This window comes from Cupressus sempervirens, chromosome 9 (assembly GCF_028749045.1).
Source record: "Cupressus sempervirens isolate cs-2001-9-10 chromosome 9, ASM2874904v1, whole genome shotgun sequence".
In the NCBI taxonomy this organism is placed as follows: domain Eukaryota; kingdom Viridiplantae; phylum Streptophyta; class Pinopsida; order Cupressales; family Cupressaceae; genus Cupressus; species Cupressus sempervirens.
In genome coordinates, this window is record NC_143126.1 from 262,298,014 (window position 1) to 262,325,980 (window position 27,967).

At 35.3% G+C, this 27,967-nt stretch overlaps 1 protein-coding gene across 1 annotated transcript; it reads left to right on the plus strand.

Annotated features, from left to right (window-relative positions):
* The first annotated feature begins 940 nt into the window (after window positions 1–940).
* PRH75 (DEAD box RNA helicase (PRH75)) lies at window positions 941–27,780 on the plus strand. Its single transcript, XM_089799780.1, has 14 exons — window positions 941–1,579; window positions 8,879–9,013; window positions 9,140–9,280; window positions 9,364–9,475; window positions 17,715–17,785; window positions 17,955–18,109; window positions 18,243–18,357; window positions 25,420–25,521; window positions 25,597–25,657; window positions 25,752–25,923; window positions 26,230–26,326; window positions 26,421–26,515; window positions 26,595–26,728; window positions 27,110–27,780. The coding sequence occupies exons 1-14, from the start codon at window positions 1,109–1,111 to the stop codon at window positions 27,352–27,354; spliced, it is 2,106 nt and encodes a 701-aa protein (XP_089655906.1). The 5' UTR covers window positions 941–1,108; the 3' UTR covers window positions 27,355–27,780.
* The last annotated feature ends 187 nt before the right edge of the window (window positions 27,781–27,967 follow it).

A 27,967-nucleotide genomic window follows, 5' to 3' on the forward strand; every position in this document is an offset into this window, starting at 1 on the left:
ATTTATTATAATATTTTTTCGTATAGTTTTCCATGCATATCTTTTAAATGTCATTCTTTAAACAAAAGGCTAAAATGATCTTTTAGCTAAATGTTATCTTCAAAAAAGGCCAGATTTTTAGAAAGAAGAGTAAGATCATAATTTTCCATTCAAATCTTTTAAATACTAATCTTTAAACAAGTTAAAATAATCTCTTAAAATAGACTAAAAATTTCAAAAAAGAAAAGTGAGAATCATAAATTTCTAAATTAATTAGTTTTATTACTTTGAATTTTTTTACAATAGATATTTTTTATGGTAATAAATTTAATATAAAATAAATATAATTTTTTATTCTATTTAAAAAAAGTCAAAGAAATTATTTTATGTCAATTAAAAATTAATTAAAATTTAATAATAATTTTAAACAAATAATAAACAATCTTTTTAATAGTTTAGAAGGATTTAAAAAAAATGTTTTTTTTATGGATAAACACAATTTTTATGATTTTTAAAAAAAAATAACATGCAAATTATTTTTTTACTATTTAAAAAAAAAAACAAAAAGTATTTCTAAGTGTTCTCTTATGTTTACACAACTTTTTTATCACAAATTATCAATTTTTTATATTTTATGATGCATATTATTTGATTATTTGGTAAAAAAAATTTCTATCGCTCACTATGAGAAGCAAGAAGTGTGCAAACGCTAGTTTTTAATATTTTGAAGGGTATATATAGTTTTCCTATTTCCCATAAAAAATATTTAAGGGAAAAATGTGTTCCCATGGCGTAATAGTAATAGAGATATTTTTTTATGAACGAGAAACCTTCGGTGGGAGAGAGCTGAACGTGTCATCGAGTCAAAGCTTGTCCTTTTCTAGGGTTTTGAGAGTCCATATTTTTAAGAACGCATTTTAGGGTTTATATTTATCAACGAAGTCTCTCGATTTAAATCCTCGTTAGGGTTTAGAGGTGAAGTGAAATAAGGTTGTTGCGTAGCCTTCTTTTATCTCAACAACCAGGTTCGCGCGATACAGAACCAAGATCGTTACAAGTTTTAAAGGTTATTTGCAGATTGTTAAATTCTTTCAAGCTTTAATTTTTCCCCCTTTAGTTACGAACGGCAATGCCTGCGTTGGAGTTGGTTTCTGCTCCGAAAATGGAGTCCAAGAAGAAATCTAAACACAGTCCTTTCACTGCCGAGAAAAAGAAAAAGTCGTCAAAGACAGAGGAAGAGGAGAATGACGAGGCTGGGATGGGACTGGAACGCGAGAGGTCTAAGAGGAAATTATCGAAGTCGGCGTCTGGAGAGGAGTCGAGTCCTAAGAAGAAAAAGAAGAAGAAGAGCTGGGACAGTGATGTGGAGGAAGAAAAAATATCAGCACAAAAGCATAAAGTAGAGGAAGAAGATGATGACGAAGACGAAGGGGAAAGTGAAGTGGAAAATCCGAATGCTGTTTCTAACTTTAATATATCGGAGGCTTTAAGGCAGAAGCTCAAGTCTAAAGGAATCGAGTCGCTGTTTCCCATACAAGCAATGACGTTTGAGACTATTTACAAGGGCTTTGATTTGGTGGGTCGAGCTCGAACTGGACAGGTATGCTAGTACTGTTATTTTAAGGATAATTTTGCTTGCCTTTATACTGAATGATTGTTATCTGGGGAAGATCATGTAATATGGTGTCATTTAAATTTTGGCTTTCGGAGTGAATTTATGAAATCAGCATGTTAGAAGGTTGAGAAGACAACTGATCTGAATAAAAGATACTGTCGAGGGCAACTAGTGATATTGGTGCCTAGCTGGATTTGAAATTCCTTCAAATGTTGATTGGAGTCCTCATCCTTAATATTCACATATTAAGTTTCTCGTGAAGTGAAGCTTTTCTCTCATATACCATTAATGTAGGTCAGCTGAATTCCCATTACACTTAATACTTTAACTTGGTGAGCAGGAAAGAGCTTCATTAAACTCACCTGAGAATCACAAATAGTGTCATAGAGAAATCTGTTCGAGGTCGTTAAACATAACCCATATGGAGTTTTACCACCGGCAATCACACGTATGATGCAAATTCTAGTTGCATATTATAAGGAGCGAATTTGGAAGGAAGAATACAGTATAATTAAAGGTGCTAGGAAATAAGTTAGGTAGGTTGTTAATTCTCCAAATTTGTCATATTATTGTGGCCCCTGAGGCTTCAAGATGCCCCATTGCTTACAATTCTCTATGTGTGGGAAGGTTGGATATGGAGGCTTAGGGGTTGAGATCCCAATGGAGTCTAGGAGAAGTGCCGTAGGCAGTTCCCTTTTGTGATACAAGGCAGGTGCTAGGAAATAAGTTAGGTAGGTTGGTAATTCTCCAAATTTGCCATATTACTGTGGCTCTTGAGGTTGCAAGATGCCCTCTTGCTTATAATTCTCTATGTATGGGAAGGTTGAATATGGAGATTTAGGGGTTGAGATCCCAGTTGAGTCTAGGAGAAGTGCCGTAAGCAGTTCCCTTTTGTGATACAAGGCAGGATCAAGAGCTAGGGATCTTGCACTAAGTGCAAATTTAGACCTTTAAAGCCACACAATCCGAAATAGTGGATGCCATTTTCACAATTTTATCACTTCTATACTTCTTACCACATTATTAGAATTTTTGAATCATAGCAGTGATGGGAAGCTTAGGTGCTTATTACTAAGTTTTCTTGGGAGTGCTTAGGGTTTGGGTGTGAACATCAGGGTTAGAGTTTATGGCACACAAATCATGAATGCTTTTTGAATTGTTAAAATGTTACCTTTTCGTTTTCCTGCCATATGGAACACTTGGAAGTTTTGGGATGGTCAAGGGACTCTTGGGTGTGCTATGACATTTTAGGGATGTTTCAGAGCCCCATTTTTGGCCGCTTAGTGTATTTGTGTGGCCCATACAACATTAGGGTTGAAGTTTATGGCTCACAGGTCAAGAACGCTTATAAATATTTTAGAGATTTTGACTTTTTCATTTTCTTGTCATATGGAACACTTGCAAATCTTAGGATGGTCAAGGGACCCTAGGGAGTGCCCTTGGACATCTTAGGAATGTTTTTGAGGCCCTTTTTTGAGTGCTTATTGTTTTGGTGTGGAATGTGCTTTGAAACTTGAGTGATGTTTCAGAGCCCCTTTTTTGACTGCTTAGCATTTTGGTATGGCCCATACAACATTAGGGTTGAAGTTTATTACTCACAGATCAAGAACATTTTTGGATATTGTAGAGATATTGACTCTTTCATTTTCTTATTATAGGAACACTTGGAAATCTTAGGATGGTCAAGGGACCCTTGGGAGTGCCCTTGGACGTCTTAGGGATGTTTCTAAGCCCCCAGAAGCCTTGAATTGGAATTCCTGAGGATGTTCAATAGCGTCTTGGGAGTCTGTTGAATGTCTTAGGGATGTTTTGGATCCTCCAAGCCATCCTCAAATTAGAGGGATGTATGGGAAATCTCCCTGGTTGGCCGTAAAGGTGGTGGGATGGCAGGGAGACCTTTCCCTTAAATCCCTGCATTCTGGAATTGTCCTGTCCCAAAAATAGAGGGATTGTTGGTGGGGGGGTGAGCATGTCCCTGTTGAACACTGCTTTAGGCAGGTATTTGAATATAGTTGTGTTTTCTTTTCTGGCGATGAAATGGATGCATTACTATATGTATAGAAAATGGAAATGCAGGTTTACTTTAGGATCTTTGCATGTGCGTGGAGTTACTTGCATTGAGTTCAGTCAATCTTTTCTTTATGTCTAGAAATATATGAAATTTCAAATAAGAAATTTGTGTTGTTTATAAAACTGGATTTATGTATTTGTTGGATTGTTGATAGAAATTTAGAATGGTGTCTTGGAAGTTACAGGTTTTTCTTCTTGTGATCTTACTGGTATTTCTGGTTAAGGATTGTTTGGATCTTGGGTAAATGTAGTGTTGTCAAAATTTCTGGATAAAAACTTGCAGAGGCCTGATAATATTGTCAAGTTGTACAACTGATAAAATCCATCTTGTTTAGTTGTACCTGGATTTTATTTAAAACTATTTTTTTGCAAGTTGAGGGACTGGCAGAGCTCAAATCCTTTAGTAGATTTATTGATCTTAACATTTACCTGTTTTCATAGGGTAGTTATTGTCTCTGTAGGGACACACACCCATAAGAAGATATGATATCCTTATTGGTTAAGATTTGCTGCTAGACATGGTTTGGACACAACAGGGCCAGCAAGAGAAACAAATAAAAAAGCCTGTCTGCCACTACCTTTTTAGCTGTTGGACAATAACTGTCTCTGCCACTTGCACCCCGGGAACCAGAAAACTCTGTCTAGTTGCTTTGATACATCATGCTTAGCAGCTTAGAAGTGGGCAGAGGAGGTAGGAGACACAGAATATCAGGCACGAGCTTTTTAGCTGATGGACAAGAACTGTCTCTGCCAGTTGTACGCTGGGAACCAGCAAACTTCTGTCTAGTTGCTATGATACCTCAAGCTCAGAAGTGGCCAGAGGAGGTAGGTGACACAGAATATCAAACCCTTATTTTTAGAGGATAGCCATGATGTTATTGGCATATAAGGCTAATTGTTGACTTTAAAAGTGGAGTTTCTCACTTTTGTAGTGAGAGTGAAAAGAACACCTGAGAACTGCCAGCACCTCTTCATGTGGTATGCACATTGTAATCTTCCTGAACCTTGCAGCGAGATAGACATTTTAGTAGGAGAGGGGTTTTCCAAGCATCCAGCACCTACACCTATGGCATACACATTGTGACCTTCTTGGAACTTTGCAAACTCTCTTTGAACTCTCTGCAGCAAGATAGACATTTTAGTAAGGGAGGGTTCTACTAAGCATCCAATCACTTGTTGTCGGGTCTGAAAAGCAGGCATTTGCACGAAACTTAGGGTACCATGATGGAGTTGCAAAAAGCGCATTTCAGATTCCTACCTGACAATCTGTAATTTTGGCAAGTCAGGTACAAGAGAGGCTGCTGTCCTGAATTGCAGAGCCCTTCCTTTTCCAAGACCACTCGCACTGAACTTTGGGTAGCTAAGAGAGAGATGCAAAATGTGCATCTCAGATGCCTATCTAACACTTTGCAGTGTAGGGAAAGTTATATACAGAATTATGTTCCATGTTTCCAGTTCAGCTACCCTTTTGATGATACTTCCAACCCTACCCAAAGAAAGAAAATAGAGAGCAGAGAATCAGGAACAAAAATGTTAAAAAAGGCCATCTACATGTCAATATTTGGTTTTGGCGTTTTAGCATAATTTGGCACGTGAAGGTGTCAGTTGATCATAGATGTGGCAGTCTTACATAAATCCTGGCAATAATTAAGTCAATTGGGCACTGCACGTTTAGGGGATGGGTAAGACTTGGGACAAGGATGAATGTCCAAAAGGGGAAGCTTGGGCTTCCAAAATATTCTTTTATTCCATTCATGAGCATCCTGATCTACCTTAGCAGTGAATGGTAATTGCAAAATTCCTCATTACCAAGACAGTCTGCTATATGATTAGATCAACTTAGCAATGCAAAGATAGTTTGTTATCTTCTATATTTTATGCAAAGATGTGCTTCAATAGTCAACTTGAATTCCCATCCAACTTTGGTTTTAGTTATCCTGTTGTCAAGCCTGAGGTCATGCTTTTATTGGTGATATCTTCATAGTGACTTTACTTGCCTTTTTTTAAACTGATTTGCATAAAATAAAATAACTTTTCTCACTTTGGTTAATTTTCTGGCTATATTGGGTGTTTTGCTACTTTGACTTAGATATCATCTCTGGGAAGTGACCATTTGCATTGTACACCAAAAAGCTATTTTATACCACCTCCTTATAGAGTTATATCATGGTAACCTAAAGTTTGAAATAAAAATAGATTGGATTGAATTATTTGACCTCTAAATGGATCAGCATTTTATTTAAATGTTTGATAGGTATATGATACTTAGTTGTGCACAACATTGCTTTACAGAAATGGTGATTATGATTGCAAAATTGCATTAATGTTGTGTTGCTGAGTATACTCGGACAAGCAACACCAGTGCCACTCCCACTATCATTATGTGTACTTATATCACATCAACAGTGAACACAGGCAAAGGTAAGACCCCAGGCAAACCCATAGGCCTGGACTGAGCCCTGAGGATACATGGATTACTTTAAATCAGGCTAAGCTAGGAAGAACCAACTCCCCACCAGAATAGAAATATCCTTTCAGGAAAATTAGTAAGGCAGAGCCTAGGCAGGTTAAAATTTAGCTCATAAGTCTTATAGGAAAATTAGTACAGCAGAGCCTAGGTAAGTTTATAAAATGTAACTTCTAAGTCAGTAGGAGCAGATTGAGAGTGATAGGGAGATTGCTAGTGAGAGTGGCATTGGCACTGCTTGTGGTTCTAATATACCCTAATGATGTTGATGCTTTTGATGAAGTATGATTGTGCAGTTGTGCTTATGTAAAACATTTTGCTTACTAAAATTTGATAAAACTGCTCATGGAATTTCACTTTATTATTTGAAAATGGACATTGAGTTACTGATTGTCATCTCTTTCCCTCTCTCTCTGCATGCTAATATGCACACACGTTTGACAGTTAACATTGAATTATCAATTATTACTTATGATCTTTATTTGATTATAGAGAGAGGGGTTTTTAGGAGCAGGGAAAGAAAAGCATAATTGCATAAATGTAGAGTGCCTTGAACTTAAAGCGGGTTTAAAAAAGAAATCAAAATGGCATCAAACATCAACAATGCCCACAAAACAGCCACCTAACTAAAGCCACCTCATCTAGTTTTTGGACTTGAGCTGAAGCATGCAATGACAATCTCAAGTGCTGGAATCTTGACAGTGTGAAACACTTCAAAACGTATCTTTCCTTGGTATAGCTAACTTTCCACACAACAGACTATTGTGGAAGTGCTAAGCATCAAGTTTTTCTTTAAGCGAGTAAACATCAAGTTAATGGCATCAGGTTTTTACAATCCATAGTGAATTATTGCAGTCGTTTCTGGATTATATTGTATAGCAATTTTTTTCATCAGTGTATTAGATCACACTCCATGATCATGATAAAAATTATTACGAAGATGATAAATATTTTTAATACCTTGTTGAACTCTCTTTTATCATCCTGATGATGGATCATGGTGTGTGATCTGAAGTATAGATGGAAAAAATTGCCACACAAGTTAATCCATAAACTTTTGCAACAGCCATCAAATTGACAAATTGTTCAAGACTCAACTCAAATCCATGCCAAAGTCCTTGACATTGTTGAACTCCCTTCACATCGGCAGTGCTGCTCTGTGCAGCAGATTCATTTTGTTCATGAGAGTTAGAGATGTCAAACCTTCAACTTTATCGGCTGACACAGGAGATGCTTTGTCAGGCACCATCGATTCTGAGATCTGAGAAGGGAGGAAAAGGCACAAAAAGTGACCACCATTGATTCTGATATCTGAGATGGGAGGAAAAGGCACAAGAGTGACATTTGTAACTTTACAATGGACACAACCTGCAGTAATTTTGAGATGATTTGCCACAACCAAATGTGCCCTAAACATACTTCATGAAACTTGAGAATTGAGAACTGCTTCGTTATGACAATTAAAATGGTGTACAGATTTTATCAGAAATTCTTACCCTTAAATAGGGTCTTGGGGTTTCTGGGGAAGGCTTCTATGAACAATGTCATAGAGACAACTGTCAAGTTCATGCCAGCTGTAACCAAACTGGCCAAAGAGCCCATAAATGATACCTGGGGAAACCAAAAGGGATGTAGAAAAGTGAACACTAGGTAGCACCAAAGCAAGCAATCGATGTCTTAAATAGTGTCCATTGCACAAACATCTGAAACCTACATGCGCATTAATACACGAACTATGGTCATTGACTGACACAACTCACCTTCAAACTTACAAATGAGCCACCTCTAATCATCTCTAGTCAATATAAAAGAATATAATTTTATACAGCCTAGAGACTGATCGAGTTAAAACAAGACAACATGTGGCAAAAATAATAGCACTGCTGGAGGCAATCAAGGGTGGTGATAGACTAAATAACGTATAAAACCTTTCCCATGTTCCAACTTGATCATGAAAGAGGGCCTAAACCAGTTTTTGATCAGTACCTGCATTGCTAAGAAGTCTACCAATATATTGACTCTCTTTAAACATTGTTTAAAACTTAATTTGTCAAAGAATTTACTCCAGATGATTCTTTCTCTAGCTAATTACTATTTTCCAATCTGGGCATTGATCAGAATGCAGGACCTTGATTAACATTCATCAAGTCACATTCAATAACTAGCCTTCTACCCCCATGAGTGAGGGTCAATGCTATGACCAGTGCAACATCCCATCTTACCACCCTTAATGGGTGGCCATGGCTTAATATATTTAACAATGGTGCAACTTTATACGTGCATGTGCACGTGTATAAACCAATTTGCTTTTTTATTGACATGTGACAATTGCCATTAAGTTATCAATTATCGGATGTGTTCTGTATTTAATTTTGAGTATTTTGTAAAAATCTTGATTATATGGCAAATACAGCTGATGATTGATAGTTCAGTGTCTACTGTCAAATGTTTATAATAGTTCAATTTGGTTTATATTACTTGATATTGAATTATCAATTTGCAGCTGTGTTCTGTATTTTTAGTTCGTATATTTTGTGCAACTATATATTCAACTGGTTTTGAAGAAATGTGCAGTTTCCCTTAAATCATCTATTGTCATTGAAATAACTAAGAGGACATCTTTTATTTACTCAGTGTTTAGATGCAACATGTCCATCAAGTAGTTTTGAATTGTTAATCATTTTGATTAAGTACTTTGCTATTCTGTATGGTTATTGTGTTTCTAATATACACATGAATGTTTCCAGGGTAAAACATTGGCATTTGTGTTGCCTATTTTGGAGTCATTAACAAGTGGACAATATTCCAAAGGTAGGAATAAGTCCTATGGAAAGCTACCTAGTGTGATTGTTTTGGTTCCAACTCGAGAGCTTGCAAAACAGGTATTATGTCAGCATTGACCTGTAAACTGTCTGATTATGTTAGTATTTTTTAAATATGTTCTTTCTTTGGCAATTTCTCTACATCAGCAAACCTGGGAACTTTGTATGATGACTTTTGATATTCAGGTTCATGCCGATTTTGAGTTTTATGGTGGATCTGTTGGCATTAATACATGCTGTGTGTATGGAGGTGCTCCGTATGGTCCACAGGAGAATGCACTACGCAGAGGTGTAGATGTTGTTGTTGGAACACCAGGTCGTATCAAGGTAGGCGAGTAGCTTTTGTTAACTACTTTCCTGATATGCAACAGTTCATTGGTAAAAAAAAATGTTTCAATTTCTTTACACAGGATCATATCGAGAGAGGCAGTCTAAACTTGAAATCATTGAAATTTCGTGTCCTTGACGAGGCTGATGAAATGCTTAACATGGGCTTTGTGGAGGACGTGGAAAACATCCTTGGTATGATTAGTAATTTTGTATTGAAGTTGTAACTAATAGACTATATGACTTCTTTTTGAATGACATAAATTACATGTTTGCTGAGTTTTCAATAAGAAGTGCCAATTTCCATGATGCATCTTTAGCACCTCATGTTTACTTGTTCTAATTCTCAAATTGAATTCAGTTTCAAGTATTTATTTTTTCTGCAGTGTGTCAAATTATGCTATCTCTGCATTTAATTAAGATATCTGAATTCTTACAAGCTTGTGATTTGTATAGATTACTCAAATATTTGGTGCTCTGAACTGTATCAGTTTGTGCTTGTTTAGCTGGATTCAGCTTACAGTGATCCATATTTCAATGAGCAATGGTTAGTGGTTAACTAAAGTTCATATCTCATGACCCATGTTTAAACTTCATTGAACCATATTGAACACCAAAGATATTCTCAAAATTTGTTTGGAAAAATTGACCTTATATTGTGATATTTCTAACAGGATTCAACTGTGTCTTTGAGTCAAACTCTTGACCCATGTTTCACAAGTAGTGGTTCATAAGAACAAATTTCTCATTAATTTGGCTTGTATGTAGTCATATAGTTTGCAGAGGCTTTTTTTTGATGTTATTTTGAGTCAGAAAAGCTGCTTCTGGGGCACTTACAGGGCCAACACCAGATTTGTAAGGCCAATATGTGACCAAACTCTTCTTAAAAAGAGCCATCATTTATAAGCTTTAGCATAAAGTCTTGTTAAAATCTTAAATAGCTTTTGTTTATTTTTAACATTTATTATTTAATCAGCTTTTTAGAATTTAGATTTGAATTCTATAATTTTATGGAAGTATTGGTATTTAATGTTTTAATGTTATTTTAATTTTTAAAGTATATTGTTGATGTGTGAAAGATCATACATGACTCCAAGGTTCTTTACCAGTCATGTCTTGACTTTGGTAAGTTCAATGGTTGATGTGATATGTTGGTGTCATAAAGGGACTTACATTTAAATTTTTCTTCACTTCCACAATATTGATTGGAACTACATCGGTTATTGCAATTTCGCTATGCTTTTTCTTTGAACGATATAACTGAAATGAGCTGAAATTAAAAGGAAAAAGGTTAGAAGGATCTAAATCTATTCCTAAGGATAATGATGTTAGTGGATAGTTCTCTAGTAGACAAGATCACAATAACTAAGCTCTACTTTACCAAGATCAACTACAATTATGCCATAACTGGTGGAATCTTCTAATGGTTATATTCAAAGAATTTTCACGTCTCTATGAACAATATGATAATGAACAATGCACATTTATTGATAGAAGTTAAGCATCCATAAAAGGGTCGCAGGCTAACTTTACATGACAATTACAATCAACAAACTACCAAAAGAATGATTAAGGGAAATTTATCCAACATTATTGCATTCTCCATTTTAATGAAGACACTTAATGTAACAAATCGATTTTAAGTGAGGGAACAATGAAACCATGCAAGCACTAAAATACATTGAGTAGCACCAAATCTTTATTATCTTGGTAGCTTTTAGCAATAATCTCAAAATTTGCTCCTTTACAAATGAGAAGGGAGGCCTTTATATAGGTCTCAGATTACAATGGATGACCAAGATTGAAATTAAATAAATAGCCTAGATTTTGCCACTCAACCCCAATTTGCGTTAGGGTAAGAAGAGTAATCTATAAGTAATGAGTGGGTCCATGTGGACGAATAGAAATACATATGCCCAACAAGGCGGGGTAGTAAGTGCCCATTGTGTAAGTCCATTGAGGAAGAGGGGTGAAATGAATGCCCACTATGCATTAAATGTCTTGCACCATGTAAGTGTGCTAGGTGCCATGTAGGTGTGGGTCTTTTCTACTTGCATCATTTTGCAAGACCTAGATCCTACCTTGATTCTTTCTTTTGAAATTATCTACCTTTGATCACGTCCTTCCTTCTATGTGACTATTTGGGAATTCTTCTTCTTGAGATAGATTGGACTTTCTGACTTTTGATCCCTTTGATCATTTTCTTCCTCCTATGTGCCTGTTTTAGAATTCTTCTTCTTGAGACAGATTGGACCTTCTGACTTTTGATCTTGGGTTTCTAGAGGAAATTCAAGATGTACTTGAACTTTGATCTTTGAAGTCTTGAACTTTGAATAGCTTGAACTAAAACACTTGAAAATTGGAATTGGAATTATGTGATTTGAATGTCTTCCTTGAACATCTGGGACTTTAATTCTTCCACTCGCAAAATAAAAGAAATTGACATAGGAATTGCGCTAGAAATTTAAAACACAACAGATAAAAACTCTCGTGTATTTTCTCTATGTAAAAATTGTCTCTCGAAAAATCCTCTGCTTTAGAATTACTTCTCGTTGAATTTTTTTTTTGGCCAGATGTGAGTTTGAATGCAAATCTTGCAAGATTTTTCATGGGGTTGAAGCATCATAACTTCCTCAAAGGGTACTTATCCCCAAAACTTTAGCTCATGCATGCTTAACCATGGAGTGGGCTAGATGCGAGTTTGATTGCAAATTTGGTGGGATCGCTCATGGGGTTGAAGCACCACAACTTCCTCGAAAGTTACCTATTACCATAACTTCAGCTCATGCATGCTTGACCATGGAGTCTTGCCCACAGTCAAGTCCATGTAGTTTGCTACCCCATGCTAAACCTTTAGAGTGTTGTGTGTTATGAACCATTCATGTAGAGCCCTCTAGGTCACTCATTTTCCATCTAGATGGTGTTTGCTTTTTGCCAATCTTTATTGACTCATCATAGAAACCTATCTTTCATGGCCATGAATGGTCTACTCAGAACTCTCATCTAGCTGATGTTTACAGTGGTGAATCACAAGAACTTTCTAGGAGCTATACTCATCATGCTTAATCATGGAGTTTACTCTATAGTCAATTCCACTTGTTAATTCATTTGCAAAGCCGCAATGAGCAAAGGGGGTTTTAATTTTAATACTTGCAGTGTATACTTGAAGATAGGTGAAGTAACATAAATTTGAGACATAAGTAACCTAATCCAATTTTGCTGTTTTAACAATATTAACGATTTTGGAGTAGTATTGGGATGGGTGACCTCCCGGGAAGTCCCGGTGCTTCACCCCTATGAGGATCACCTAGATCCAATGAATGCTAAGTGTTCCATTTATTCTCATGAGAGATGGAGTCATGTCGAATCACCACTCATGAAACATGGGTCAATGAGTTTGACTCGAAATCACACAGTTAAATCTTGATAGCAATATCACAATTTGACTTATTGTGGAAATTATCTCCTACTTATCAATATTAACTCAATTTATGACATCTTATCATTTCTCGGATACTCATCTGGGTCAATCTTTGATGCTTGACTCTTGGGATGATTATGCTACTGCTACTGCTCCCATATCAAACTTGAAAATTAAACTTCCAACAAGCTTGTTATTTAGAATAAGTTTGATGCTTTGAGTGTGAATTGCTTAATTTTTGTCATTATACAAAATGCTGATTTTGTATTTCGCTGAGAGTTTATATCATGCCCAAAATTCTACAAGGCAAAAAAAACTCAACTAATTTTTTTTGAAATAGGAGAGAGAAGATTGAAGATAAGATACATAATCTATCCTTAAAACTTGGAGGTGATGAAGTTAAGTGATGGAATGAAGATTGTTACACTCGAAATATGGATTTCATGTTTTCCTAAGAGATGGTCACCTTGTTGCTAAATATTGAATGCAAAACTAAGTTATGATGTTATGGTTAAATGCCCTTCACCTTCAATACCCAGATTAAGACACTTCGCATTGCAAGTGTAAATTCAATTTTCAAGACAATGGTTCTAGGGTATAGAGACGAGAAAGTGTTTTATGATTGTCCTAAGTACTTCGACTATAGGTCGTCCTACCTCAAACATATTTCCCCCATTAATCATCCCATTTCCTTTTATTTGCCAAATGTATAACCCCTAAACCTCATACACCCACCCTTCCTTGACCTTGATCACTACGATATTCCACTATTAGGTATTTTAATTAACTATTTGTTTATCATTTATTCATATATCGGTGTTGGTTTTAAAATTAAGTATTAAATATGTGTTTGATTTTTGTTTTCAATTTATTCTTTATTTATTTATCAATTATTCAAAAAAAATACCAATACCCCAAAGAAAAAGAAGATCAATGTATTAAATAATATTGAATTAACATACCACAAAGAATATGAAAAAAAAAAAAAAACTATCATTACTATTCATCATCATCTTTGTCCATTAAATTAAAACCCTAATAATTTTCCCATGAATGTAACTTTCATTTGATTCTTAATTGCACTCCATTTAATCAAATTTAATACCATTATTCTTCTACTACCTAGCCTTGCCTCTACCTTCCCATACTTGAAAAAAAATCAAAACAAAACTAATAAATAATACTAACATATTATTTGAAATGTTTACATTACCTACCTATCATTATGCCCCATCCATCTACTAATTTTTTTTGAATCTAATATATATATATATATATAATTTATTTAATAAAACTATATAAATCTTGTTTCCCCTCCTTATCATAATTTGCTAGAACTACTTTTATCTACCTTAACCTAATAAAATGAACATTTAAACTTTAAATTTCAATCCGTCCACTAAAATTTTCTAACCCCATCAACCCCCATATTATCCCTTTACCTAATAATTATGCATCAAATACTAAAAAAAATTAATTCCTGACCAAATGCATTTACTTCCCCTAGACTGACCCTTTTCCCTAGGCCTAGCCACTTGCCCTCCTTGCTTCACGTGAACAAGGATAGGGGGGCGTGAAGAGGTGGGGTGGCCTTCCTAGGCAAGTTGCTCCCAAGTAATGCGTCCATGGATGGTTTTAGGCGCTAATGGAGAGAGGAAGGGTGGGAAGGTGGAGTGGTGGGGTCACCCTCCACTCTTCCCTAAATTTTTTGTTTTATATATATATTTAAAAGTATTGTTGCCTCTAGTAGGCCCTTGCAAGAAATGGAACCATTATTATGGGTTTTTGACCAATAAATTTTAGCTGACTTCTTCGAATAAGAAGGCTTTTTTTTAAATTTTGACATTATTTTATTAATTTGTTTGTACAAGGTCCTCTCATGAATTAAGGACATCATATCTCAAGCTGACATATTAATAATGGAAGTGGTTGCCAAAATTTATTTCCTAACTTATAGTCTTCCAAGATATTAATATCTTATTCAGGGTGTATTATTTTATCGAACTGTATTGGCATGAGACTTTTTTTGGCTTTGCTCATACATTTTCCAGAAACTAAATATTCATCTATAGGGACTTTGTTTCTAGGTTGAGTTTATTGCCTTGTTTGGTTCACAATTTTCTCAATGGTTACTTGTAATTGAATTGTTATAATTTGAACATTACACTATGTATTTTAATGCTTATTCCATATAGTGAAATTTATAGTTTATAAATGTCAACTATCTTATTACTAACATCTCAAATTGCAAGATACATTTATATGAGACACAATGCAAACATCTACATGTAATTTTATGAACTTGAAATATTCCAATTGTATTGTTGATGTCTCCATCATGATTACGTGTTCATTATCAATTAAAAACAAAATCTACACCACTATGATTCAAGATTGAACACGATTACATCTACATCTTTCATATGAGACTTGAGGAAATAAGAATAACAAAATGATAATATCCTATTCATTCTTCCAATGTATATCATGATACAAATTTCTTTTCTTCAATACATTCTAATCAAAGTAATGAAATGACAACATCAAAACAATGAAATTTTTCCTTCATGTGCCTCTCAAGACTTGCATTCAACACAATATCAAGCAAGCAATATGGTGGTGAAATTATCATATCAAGATACACAATGGGAGAGCCTTTATGAGCAAGATGATTCACAATCTTTCTATTGGCATATGCATGAGATCAATAACAACATTTCTACAATGCAAATAAATCCACATAACAAAATGGAGTTACCCCCCATTGCAATACAAATAAAATAGTGTTCTCTTCTTCTATGCAAAGGTAAGACTTCACTACTTTCAAATGTCCAAGACTTCAAGCGAAATACTTGCAAATAAGAGACCAAATGTAGAACTATGGAGGCTGACCTCCCAACCTAGGCCTCAAGGAGGCCACCCACCAAGCTAGGGGAGACAAGGCACAAACGGTTGCACACCTTCACATTCACATATCATGCAAACTATAACCACACTATTCCACACAACTCAATACAACCCATCCCAAGGGTCGCACATAGATTCTACAATGGAATCAACATATAGGGTGAAGGTGGGCTCTCTCCATTAGGAGAATGTAAAATCCATGAATCACATATATTCACATTTTCTCATAAGTCCCGTGCCCTTTCAAGGTTTATCAATGTCTTCCCTCCTTTATGCACCTCCTTATACCTCCCAAGAATTGCAAGAAATCACGAAGTCCATATACCATTGAACAAATCAAAATCGTCTCCACACATGGGGGAATTTCTCAACTACATGGGTGAGCCCAACTAACCCCTTCACCCAAGCATCTCTTCCTTCCCAAGGGTGAGTGATGCTTCACACCCATTTAACATAAACAATCAGCACGAACAAAATAAGATTCAAGAAGGAATACTCATAAAACTTCTCACCTTAAACACATACAACAAGATTCTTCTTAAATCACATCTACACAATAACAAATCTACAATGCAATGCAGAACACCATATCAATCCTACAATGCAATGAAGAGAATACAATAACAAATATATAAGAAATGAAGAGACACCATGGATCATGGATACCATCCTTACTCCAAGCAATGGCAATGAAAGTTGTAGTAGAGCTCCTTATCTTTTTTTTCCAAACCCTAAATGTCTCTAAAGTTAGAGAGTGGGCAAGTGGGTTTCTAGTTTGGCCATGCCTCTATATATGACTCCCATTTTCGGATTCAATATAAAATGCATTCTTTTTGGGGTCTCCTAGATCTTCTAGGCACCCTAGGGGTCACTAATAGCGTCCTAACTTAAAGTATTATCATGGGTAGGGTTTATTTTCATCACAATTACACTGTAGAGCTACTTTTTGGCCCTCACAATGCTAGGTAAAGTCCAATTTCAAATTTCTTATGGGGTAACCTTTGTTTCCCTTACTAAATCAAGGCAATTAAGTCTATTTTTCAATTAAGGAATTTAACTTGAGATAAGGTGGCCACATGATCCATTTTCAGAGAACATGTCATTTTTACATAACAAGTAAAGTGTCAAGTGACATGCACAAAATTCACTATACAACACACATGACATATTCTGAATATACTCATGAAATACATATTACACACATACATCTCACGTTTACAAAATAAACACATCACAATGAGGTTTACGAATCTTCTAAAGATTCACTTTAGCAGTGTCATATTAACATGTGTTTATGCCTTGTTTCCCCATTATGTATCCATGGTTCCTTTTCTGCACACTAAACTCGAGCATCAATAATCCAATGAAAAGTCACATATAAAGTACATATGAAAGTAAAGATACATGATAATTTTGTTATTCTACAAATCACATATAACACATCTCATAATTACCTTCCTATTCTCCATCATTTGCTTACACACATTTAATCATTAAACCTCAAAAATCTGCATGGTACTGACTTCCTAGCAAGATAAATTTAAGCATTTGAACCACAACAAAATTCCATTTTCTATCATAATAATGAAGTACTGATTAATGTTCATTAATTCATCGACTATGCCAATCAAGTCCTAATACATATCAAAATGAAAAATCACCAAGTAAATATCATCGGATAAGTAGCAAAATTTATTGTCCATCAAATATCAAAATATATGTCAAGATATCCAGTGCTAAGTAACAAAATGGGAATACAGTATATATGCTATGATGGGTCGGGGTGAGGCCTCACAGTTTTATATTTATTTATTTCTATCAATGTGCAATCAAGTTTTAACACAAATGATTGGCAGTTGGAATCTGGGATGCAGTGGAACCAAAGTATTTTGTATCTGGTCATTTGCGTCATGACCATTAGTGAAATTACCAATTTGGAATCTTTTGGCACTAAGTTGGTTGATTCCATTGAATGATGATACATATAATATTAATTTTTGTGCCCCAATTTTCAGTGACTATAAATTTAGCAGGTTGCTATACTTCAAAATTTTAATGCATGTCCACTGCATCTCTTAATAAACCCGTTTCTTCCTGCTGTTTTAGGAAAAGTTGAGGATGTGAGTAAGGTTCAAACACTTCTTTTTAGTGCAACAATGCCGAATTGGGTAAAGCAGGTGGGGTTTCTGACAGTGCTCAATGTGGCCTTTTAATTTTTTTAAAAGCATGTATGCTGTTTATTTGTAGCAACTACAGTACATGCTGACATTTGCACTTTTCAAGTTGGTTTTCAAATTTTCTTATTACATGCTAACACTCGATACCTTTTTTTGACCTCTTCAACAGATTGCATCAAAATTCTTTAAACCTGATAGAAAAACTGCAGATCTTGTTGGTGATGATAAGATGAAGGCAAATGCAAGTGTGAGGCACGTTGTTCTTCCCTGCTTTTATAAAGCAAGAGCAACGGTTATACCAGATGTCATTCGCTGCTACAGCAGGTTGGACGAGAATTATATGATCTATGTATTTGGAAATGGTTTCTGTAAATTCTGATTATTGTATTGTCAAGCATCTGTCATGAGCAAGTAACTCATTCTTAACCGGAAGGTAAATTCATTTTTGCTTTTGCAGTGGGGGACGCAGTATTATTTTTACAGAGACAAAGAATGATGCATCTGAGCTTGCTGAATCATTTCCTGGTAAAGCTCGTGCATTGCATGGAGATATACAACAGTCACAACGCGAAGTAGGTTATACTAACTCTTAGATGTAAATTGTTTGTCTTTAAAATGCTTTGTGCTGCATGAGGATACTTGTTACAAGTGGGAGGGTTGTCAAAGATGATGTTTACTCACCTATTTGTGTATCTTTAGATTCAATAGAATTTTTTGGATGTTTTTGAGATATTTAATGTTTGAGACACTTGTACTATCGTAACCAAAGAGAGAACATCAGTCAGTTGTGCTCAAGTAACAGTGGTCATATATTGTTTCATTTCTGTGTAAAGGCACCATGCCCATACAGATGGGATGCAATGAAAAGTGTGAATTATTAAAATTGTGGAGTTATGGTGTTTTCATTTGGTATGGCATTTTTGGGAGCCTGGGTATGTTTAATGCAGGTTTTTTAAAAAGAAAAGATTGTGACTGTAATATTGCAACCAAAAAACTATATCATATTGATATCAAATTACATTGTATAATTTTTTTTGAAGTATAGAAAAAGCCATATCAATATCATCCTCTGAATAACCTATCAATATTTTCTTTTATATTTGATGTTTGAGAAAGTTACTAGTTTGGAGATCAGACATTGATGAGATTATCTGGGGACTTGACACTGCTGAGAAATAATGTTTGCTCAAATGAAGACCATATATTCTAGTTTTATCAAGAAGGAAGCAGGAATGGTTTTGTTCGGTCAAATATTGAAGTCATTGGCTGAGAAATGGAAAAGCATTTTGTCAGATATGGTTGCGGTTTTCTGTTGTGCAGCTGCAATCATTGTTCTTATGGCTTGTCAAAGTGGTGTTCAATTAAGCAGAGTTTTCTCCTTCACGTTTGTGTTTGATCAGCATAGGGTTCCCTTGTTTCTTGTGGCAACTAGAACTCATGAAATGAAAGGAACACTATCATCAATGGTTTTTTACTTTGAAGTTGAATTAGGCATCCTGGCCTGGAGGTACTATGAAGATTGGTGCATTGGTCAAGATAGGTGCATATATATTACCAGGATCCCACATGGTAATGAAAAAAACATTACTAGGATCCCACATGATATCAATATTCATTTTTGACTATATCTTCACACCACTTATTTACACATTATATATTATGAGGGTCCAACATGTTTGTGAAAAATATTCCTAGGATCCCACATGTTATCAATGTTCATTTTCTGTCTATATCTTTACAGCACACTTATATATTAACAATAATTACTTTCTTAGTCTTGATTCTCAACTATCTAATCCGTAGTTACCTATTCGGATGAGAAGGCAGGTACACAGATACACAATTTTTTTGAAAGATTTGAAGGGAGGTAATGCAATGGACATGCAAAACCCTCAGGAACTTCATGATGCAAGAAGTGTAGATTCTTAAGCTAGAGTGAGATTAAACTAAGAAAGGAGATTGATTTCCCGCCATTTAAGATTAATGTATGTTATTGAAGCTAGCATGCAAATGCAAATAAGCTAGACAATTTAAGCAAAGAGAATACTAAATGTTAGAGATTCAAAATAGCAGCATAACAGTATATAAAAATCTAGGATCCTTTGAACTAAGGTAAAGGCCTCTATTTATAGACTTGAGAAAGTTAGAGAAATGATCAAAATGAAAGGATGAGTCATTGGAGGTGTTTTTGTTCTCGATTTTTGTGCTGGTTTTAGAAGTTTCCAAAGAGTGCAATTTGAATTGAATTTATTTCGTTTATTTTTTAGAAATTCATGTTATGTGTGCACATTAAAAGGGGACTTTATTTTTTAATTAGAAGGAAAATGATCTTTTAATTAAATCATACATAGACATAGGTGGTCAACCTTTAGGATATGGTTGATTTATTTGACTAATTGATGATTTTAATCATGCAAAATTGATTTTTATGCATAATAAGGTCTAGCATTAATTTAATTAATTTTAATTATTTTAGAACAGGGGCACAGAGTTTGCTAGACCAAAATTAGGTGATTACAACGATAAATGAGTATGATCCAAGTTTTGTTCAGCAATAGAAGAACTTGCAACCTAAACAATGTTCACAATTCCAAAATTAATTGGTATAGTTAAACATAAAAATAAAAAGCAATTTAAAGAATAGTAGAATACGTGTGGTAAACAAAAATTACTTGTGAGAGGTTGTAGATGCTTAAATGGTTGACCATAGAGGTACCACCTTATGATAGCTCCCATGTCACATTGGTCCTTTATTGCAGGTGGACTAAAGCAAATAAGTCAAATTTTGTCCTAACTTTTTTTGTGAATATCATCAACTAGGAAATGTCTTGCAAAAGCTTTGTAGCACCCAATAGTAACTTCATCCGCATATGGAGCTACTCTGTCTGCCATACCAAGTACTTCCTCACTATGGTACCTTGGAGATGAGACATATGCAAGGAGGTGCAATGGAGTAGTCATCTTTTCCCAATAATCATGAACGATTGTTTCTACTTGATTTCATAAGACCACATTTTGTGGGGTAATTCTCATGTGTTTCTATAGAAAGTTTTACCGTCTCCACCATTGTATCCATGCCATCATAGACATCCCCCGAACAAGGTTGATTTGAATTAGCCAACAAAGCGAAGCATTTTCAAGATAAGGTTCGTAAAATCTAATACAAATTGCAGATGAGCCCACCAACTATTATTTAAGATCAATGCCTTGACCTTTTTTGCTTTCTTTGAATTTGAAGTCTTCCATATACTTCGCTAGCTAGAAATAAGCATTTGGCTTAGTGCCCCTCGTACCTTGACAAATTGTCTCATAACAATAGTATGAGATGCAAATTGGATTTCAACCACCCAAGGTAGTCAGTGATAAGAGTATGTCAATAAATGGTAAGCAAAGTTATACACAATTTGATAATTGAACATGACATTATATATATCCAAAATAAATAAATAAATGAAATTTACTAATTACAATTTACCTTCAGCAACTCCAACTTGGAGAATGATTTGAATATGGATTGTGACATATGGTGGTTGGTCACAAACTTTTGTATCTTCTCTCCCTCTTGGTATATTTGTTTCACCCAATCTATTTGGGTGCCAATATGTTGCATGACCAAGGAGTATACAATGCAGTGGGTCCAAAATTTATGGTCATACTGGCCCTCAACCAAAGCAGTATCTGTAATCACTTGGACAACATTCTCAATACTTGCCATCTCTCTATGAACTCAATAAGAATTTTGGAAATGAATTGTGAATCTTTCACTTGCCCTTCATAGTGAACTGCCTTCAAAAACATTGTCCCTTTGGGTGACACTGCAATCACGTTAATCAATGGCTAGTTTCTCATATCTTTCCATCCATTTGAAACAATAGAAACATCAAGTTTTCTATGAGTTTCTATTTGGTTGAATAGCTTTCTCTATACAAGCTCTCTCTTTTGCAACAAAGTGGTACACACCTTTTCATGCTTAGGACTTGTGTAATCAGCCGCTGCTTTGTTTATTGCTGCCACCATTTCCTACCAATATGTTCATCTCACCATGTTGAAAGGAAGACTTGTGGCATAGAGACACCATGCAATGGCTTGATCAGCAAGCTCTCTTGCCTCCATTTTAATTGTGGTGTCCAAAGGGCCTCTTTTGAGGGCAATAGTTTCTACTTCTTTCGCTGTACTTGCAAGAATGGGTGTTTGGAGGATCCAATTGGTTCTGTGGGTAATTGCATTGTTTTGTGCGAGGATGGAGGTTGATGAGAACTTTGTTTTGAACATTTTATCAATTTATCAGCAGCTTCTTGTTCTTTTACAAATGAAGCTATTTGTGCATTAGGCAATCCCTTTTGTCAATGCCTTTGCACATTGCAAATCCTTTACTAGCAGAGCCCATAAAATGAAGTTTGACCTGGTAATATGAGCTATTGTTTGGTTTGCCTTTGTTACTCAAAGTCACCTGTAGAAACCTGTGAGATTCTTGTGGTATGTCTTCATAAGGGAGATCCTACATAAATAGTAAAACTATGGGTTCCTTGCCCTCCCACTGAACTTTGACTATTGCAGGTGATCATTCTTGCACAATACAATCTAATTTCTTGATATGCCTATAATAAGAAATTAAATAAATTTAAATTAGAAAAAAAAACTGTGAATTTCAAGCATACAAGTGCAAAAAAATTGTTCAAAACTACTATAAAAAAGATAGGTAAACTTTTCTTTAATGGAAAACAACTAGCAAAATTCATCCAAATCACAAAATAATTCATTAAAGAACTCAACTATGGGATCCAATGCTTACCTTAGATGCTTAAAACTCATTTGTGGAAGCTATCTCTTGCCCTATGAACGATCGTCTTGGAATATAATCACCTTGCCTTCAAATTACCAAAATGCAGACCAAATTAGAAAAGAGTCCATCTGCAAACAAAATGAGATGAAGAGTGGTTGAATGGCCTCTTTTAGGGTTTAGGAGCAAAAAATAGGTTGAAAAATGCTTTTCCTCATGTGTGTTTTAAGTGGCAAAATTTAAAAATAAAGTCTTTTTCAGCCATCTGGCGCTGTGGGGGCTGTTGGAGGTGCCCTGAAGTTGGCAGGAACCATTCCCAGCAAGCTGGAGGCGGGTGGCTAGCTGGGAGTGGCTTCCGGCCAGCTTCTGCTCTGCTCCTGCCTCTGTCCACTTCCGTGTCCATCCCATGCAGCCAGGAAGCCTGCATGGGCTTCTGAGATCTAATATGCAAGCCAGTACTGCTATCCCTTACATTGAATCTACAGCTACTGTTTATAAGATTTCATGATTCCAAACATCTGAAGTGGTTAAAAACACCCAAGATCAGAGGGTGCATTTTTTAAAGAATGGAAGATAAAAACTTGGCACATCATAAGATAGTAGCCTGTTAAAAGGGTTTCTGGAGTGTGAAGCATATAGCAGTTGCAATTCTGATCCGATCCACCTGTGGCCAGTTCTTGTAATATTTCTGTGGCATCTATTGTGGTGTACTTGTAATCCTGCAATTTTGTTTTTGTGAAAAAAAATGCCCTACCGAGAAACAAAAACAATGATGGATAAATATTGTACATTGTTTGTTTTATCAAATTAGAGGGTTTATGTCTTAAATAGATACATCCTCTGAAATAAATGAGGAAGTAGGTTCAGTATTAGAATTTCCCCTATGTGCATGGTCTAAACCTGTGTTGCTCTGCTTATTTGGAATATTTTATTTTGATAGGTAATAGGCCGAATCCATGGTTAATTATCATTATTTGTTGTGACTAATTATTATTATTAGTTAAGCTTGAGTAGACTAGAACCCAAGACCTTTCAAATAAGAGGCTCTGAATTTACCGTTAGGTTGTAGGCTGTTGCCTCTGCTTATTTGGAATATTATCTTCTATATTATATTTTGGTTTTGCTTTTGTGATAACACACCAGAGATCTTTTTCCTTTGAAGCTTCCAGCAATTGCCACATGATGAATGGTCAATCAAAGTTGCATAAGTCCATTTATGATAAAATACTATTCCAGAAATACTCCTAAAAACTCACTAGTTACTTCCAAACCCTTTTATAATTGTGATTCAACAAATTTCTACCTTTTTCTGCTTTAGGAAATTGAAAAATTACCATGTCACATATGCCTTTGTTGTGGTATTTTGTTACTGACATAAGTGTTGGAAATGCCATTTTCTTTTGTGAGGAAGTGAGATGGAAATGAATGATGAAAAGTAGAGTACTGCATGTCTTTTAGGTCCTTTGCTTTCTGCTTTTTTACCTTTTCAATTTGTCCATCAAGTTTAAATGCCCCCTTTTTCCTATTTAAACACAGGTCTTAGATGTCAAGAGGGGTATGAAAAAATGTAGGGGCGATTCTCCAGCCCTTTTTGTCATATTCTTTTTCTGTTAGTTTTGTTCCATTACTGCTACTCTGCAGGCTTAATTGCATTCGATCATTATGCATGAGGTTTTGATTTATCATGTCTTTGTAAGTCTCCTGTGATAGATACATGCCTAAGTACTTCGGATTAAGGACACTGCCATTTTGGTATTCTTGCCTGCTTTTGTTCTCCTGAGACATTATCTCCATTCTCAAATATTTTAGGTTTTGAGGGCTTGTTGGACATAAAACAGATAATCATATATTTGATTCTTAAAAAACATGAATACAGATTAATGTGCTTTAATGGACATCAGTGCAATTTTATGTTAGATAAAATTGTTCTATAATGTTGTTTTGTTAATATTCTAGCCTAGTCATTATATGGGGTGCACTGTTATGGTAACACCGGTGCGAGACCATCGTAATCATTAATGTAATGAAAATTATACCTGGTCAAACTTTTACAAGCTTCAAGCCAGTCTTTTGGAATTTTGCATGGACTTTAGGTTTTCTGTAAGTGGGGTCACTATCAGGATAAGAACATAATATATTTTTTTCTTGATATTCTATACTTCTCATTATATGGGGGACACTGTTATGGTAACACTGCTGAGAGACCATCATAATCATTAATGTAATGAATATTATCCCTGGTTGAATTTTTACAAGATTCAAGTCAGTCTTTTGGATTTTTGCGTGGTCTTTAGGTTTTCTGTAACTGGGTCATCATCAGGATTAAGAACAAAACCTATGCATTTTTGGGCAAAAGAGAAGGATATTAATATATTTAAATACATGTATCACAAATTTAAATACATGCTAATCAAGGATTTGGCTTTTGAGGGTGGTCTAGCTAGGGAAAAGTTATATTCGCTGCTTATGGCATTGGCGAAACCATCATCACAATAATTATATTATCTAATTAGTTGATTGTTTAGTTACATAATTAATTAGCTAATTACATAATGAGTAACCTGTCTAATTTATTGATTACTAATTAATAATCAACTAATCAATATCTAGAGGCATTCTGTAGTTGGTTGTGAAGCATGCGTTGTTGTTGGGTTCAAACATTGATTGTAATGTTTTCATGAAACAAAATGCATTTTAGTAAGCTGTATATACTATTTTTGTTTTTAGTGATGTTTGTGTGCTTTGCAGGAAATCAGTAGGAATTTAAATATTATTTTGATGACTGAGTTTTGGCTTTTCTTATGAAATGTACGACCGTTAATGTCTTTGGTTGAACTTCATGTTGCTATTTCAGGTTACTCTTGCTGGATTCCGTTCGGGAAAGTTTTCAATACTTGTTGCAACTGATGTTGCAGCTCGGGGTTTGGATATTAATGATGTTCAACTTATAATTCAGGTAGACATTTTAGGCATATTTATAAATGGATTTACATCAAACCCTTTTTTGTATTAATACCAGTTTATTGTACAGTGTGAACCTCCTAGAGATGTAGAAACTTACATTCATCGATCTGGACGTACTGGTAGAGCGGGTATGTGCTAAAAATTAAAAATGTGTTTTTTTCTGCTGAGTACTATTATGCCTGGCATTTTATTAGAAGGTTGATCTTTTTTGTGAACATACAGGCAACACTGGGGTTTCTGTCATGCTTTATGATAGAAAGAAACAATATATGATATCTCAAATTGAAATGAAGGCTGGTGTAAAATTTGAGCGTGCATCTGCTCCTCAGCCTGCAGATATTGCAAGAGCTTCTGGATTGACTGCTGCAGACAGCATAATGGGTGTTACAGACAGGTTGGTTTAAATAAAGCGAGTAGCTGAATTTTAATGTATGTAAATTTGTCATGCTTAAAATAATACATTTTAGTTTGTGGCATTTTTGCTGCTTGTGGCTTCTCATTAATGTATGTAAATTTGTCATTCTTAAAATAATACATTTTAGTTTGTGGCATTTTTGCTGCTTGTGGCTTCTCATTAATGTATGTAAATTTGTCATTCTTAAAATAATACATTTTAGTTTGTGGCATTTTTGCTGCTTGTGGCTTCTCATTAAAAATCACGGTTCATGAGAAGTTAAGAGGCGTTTCTGGTTTTGTGCAGTGTGCTTCCTGTTTTTAGACAGTCAGCTGAGGATCTTTTAAAAACCACAGGGGTTCCTGCAGTAGACATTATTGCAAAAGCACTAGCAAAAATTGCTGTAAGGCTACATCTACAGTTTGTGTCATTTTTCTACTCATTTCCGTTTCATATTTCATTAATCTAATTATTTCCTTGCCACGATGATTCTGAAGGGATACACAGAAGTCAAGAAAAGGTCTTTGCTCTCTTCACAAGAAGATACTGTGACCTTGATTCTTAAAGCAGGGAAGGTCATATATTCTGCGACGTGAGTATTGTTTGTGGACTACTAGTTTAGACTAATGAAATGATGTTTTCACTGAGAAATTGCATGGGCAATTTTGCAGGTATGCATTCAATATCCTAAGGAGATTTATTCCGGAAGACAATATGGCTGGAATCAGTGGGATGTCTCTAACTGTAGATGGGACTGCTGCTGTATTTGATGTGCCCAGCAGGGATGTTGATTTATATCTTGCAGGTAATTGCTTGATGAAGGATGTATATAATTTAGGGTCGAATTCAAATTTTCCCACAATTTATATATTGCATACTATTGGTAGTTTTCAGTTATCCGGAGTGGGACGATTGTTAATGTTTAATGTGATCTGCATCTTCAAAACACATATTGCAAGGATAAAAAGGTCAAACTTGATGGCAACATTAGATTTACCTCTATTACTCAAGGACATAGCACCTGTTTTAGAAACAGAACTAGGGATCTGGTCTTTTATCATTTTATTGTTTATTTTGTTCTGTAGACATGCTGACTATCAGATCCTCTTGTTATGTCTTTTTTCTTTGAATTTTAGACCTTATTCTTCAAGCATGTAATGACACAATTATGCATTACAATGGACAGGCCAGAACAATGCTGATGGGATTGTAATTGAAAAACTTGAAAGTTTACCTGAGCTGCAAGTTCGTAATGACCAGGCAAGAGGAGGTGGCTTTGGTAATGGCTATAGCAGAGGAGGTCGAGGAGGCAATTCGAATGGGAGATCTTGGAGTGGTTCAAGGGGACGTGGTAGTGGTTCTAGACGTGGCGGCAGTGGTGGTTCTAGAGGAAGAGGGGGAAGCTGGGGGAATCAGCAAAAGCGCTGGTGACCATGGTCTAAGTTCGGATGTTAGTCAGAGTTTACATTAACTTCAATGGCCCAATTACTTTGTACACGTTTGAACATCTCGACCTATAAGTTTCATTCATAGGCATACAAACCACTGTTTGTGCCTTGGCCATTTAAAAGAAGATAATCTTATTTATGTTTGCTAGTCTGCATATTTTTTAGTTCTTTGGGAAAAAGCAGGGGCATCAATTTTGGTACCTTTTTACCGCTTGAAAAGGCCAGCCGTCTGCTTTCCCTTGTTTGCTATTTAATACATTCAGAGCATACAGGTGCTGAAATGTATCAATCATTAATTTATTCCTTTGATGACAGCATACTTACATAATATTTGAATTATCAAGGCCCTCAGGGTAAACATATGTAATTTAATTTTTTTATAACGAAATCCTAAGAAAAATTTGCAGTCTCTGCTTTAGAAGCTTATTGAGGTCGTGTTTAATAATAATATTAACATTTTCTCTTTAATTAAGATGCATATAAATGCATACACTATTCTTATAGTTGATGTTGCCATGGCGGATATGGAGAGGATTTAATGATTCGTCTAGGGACAGTTATTCTAGGTTATATTTGGATAGAAAGGAGCTTGATAA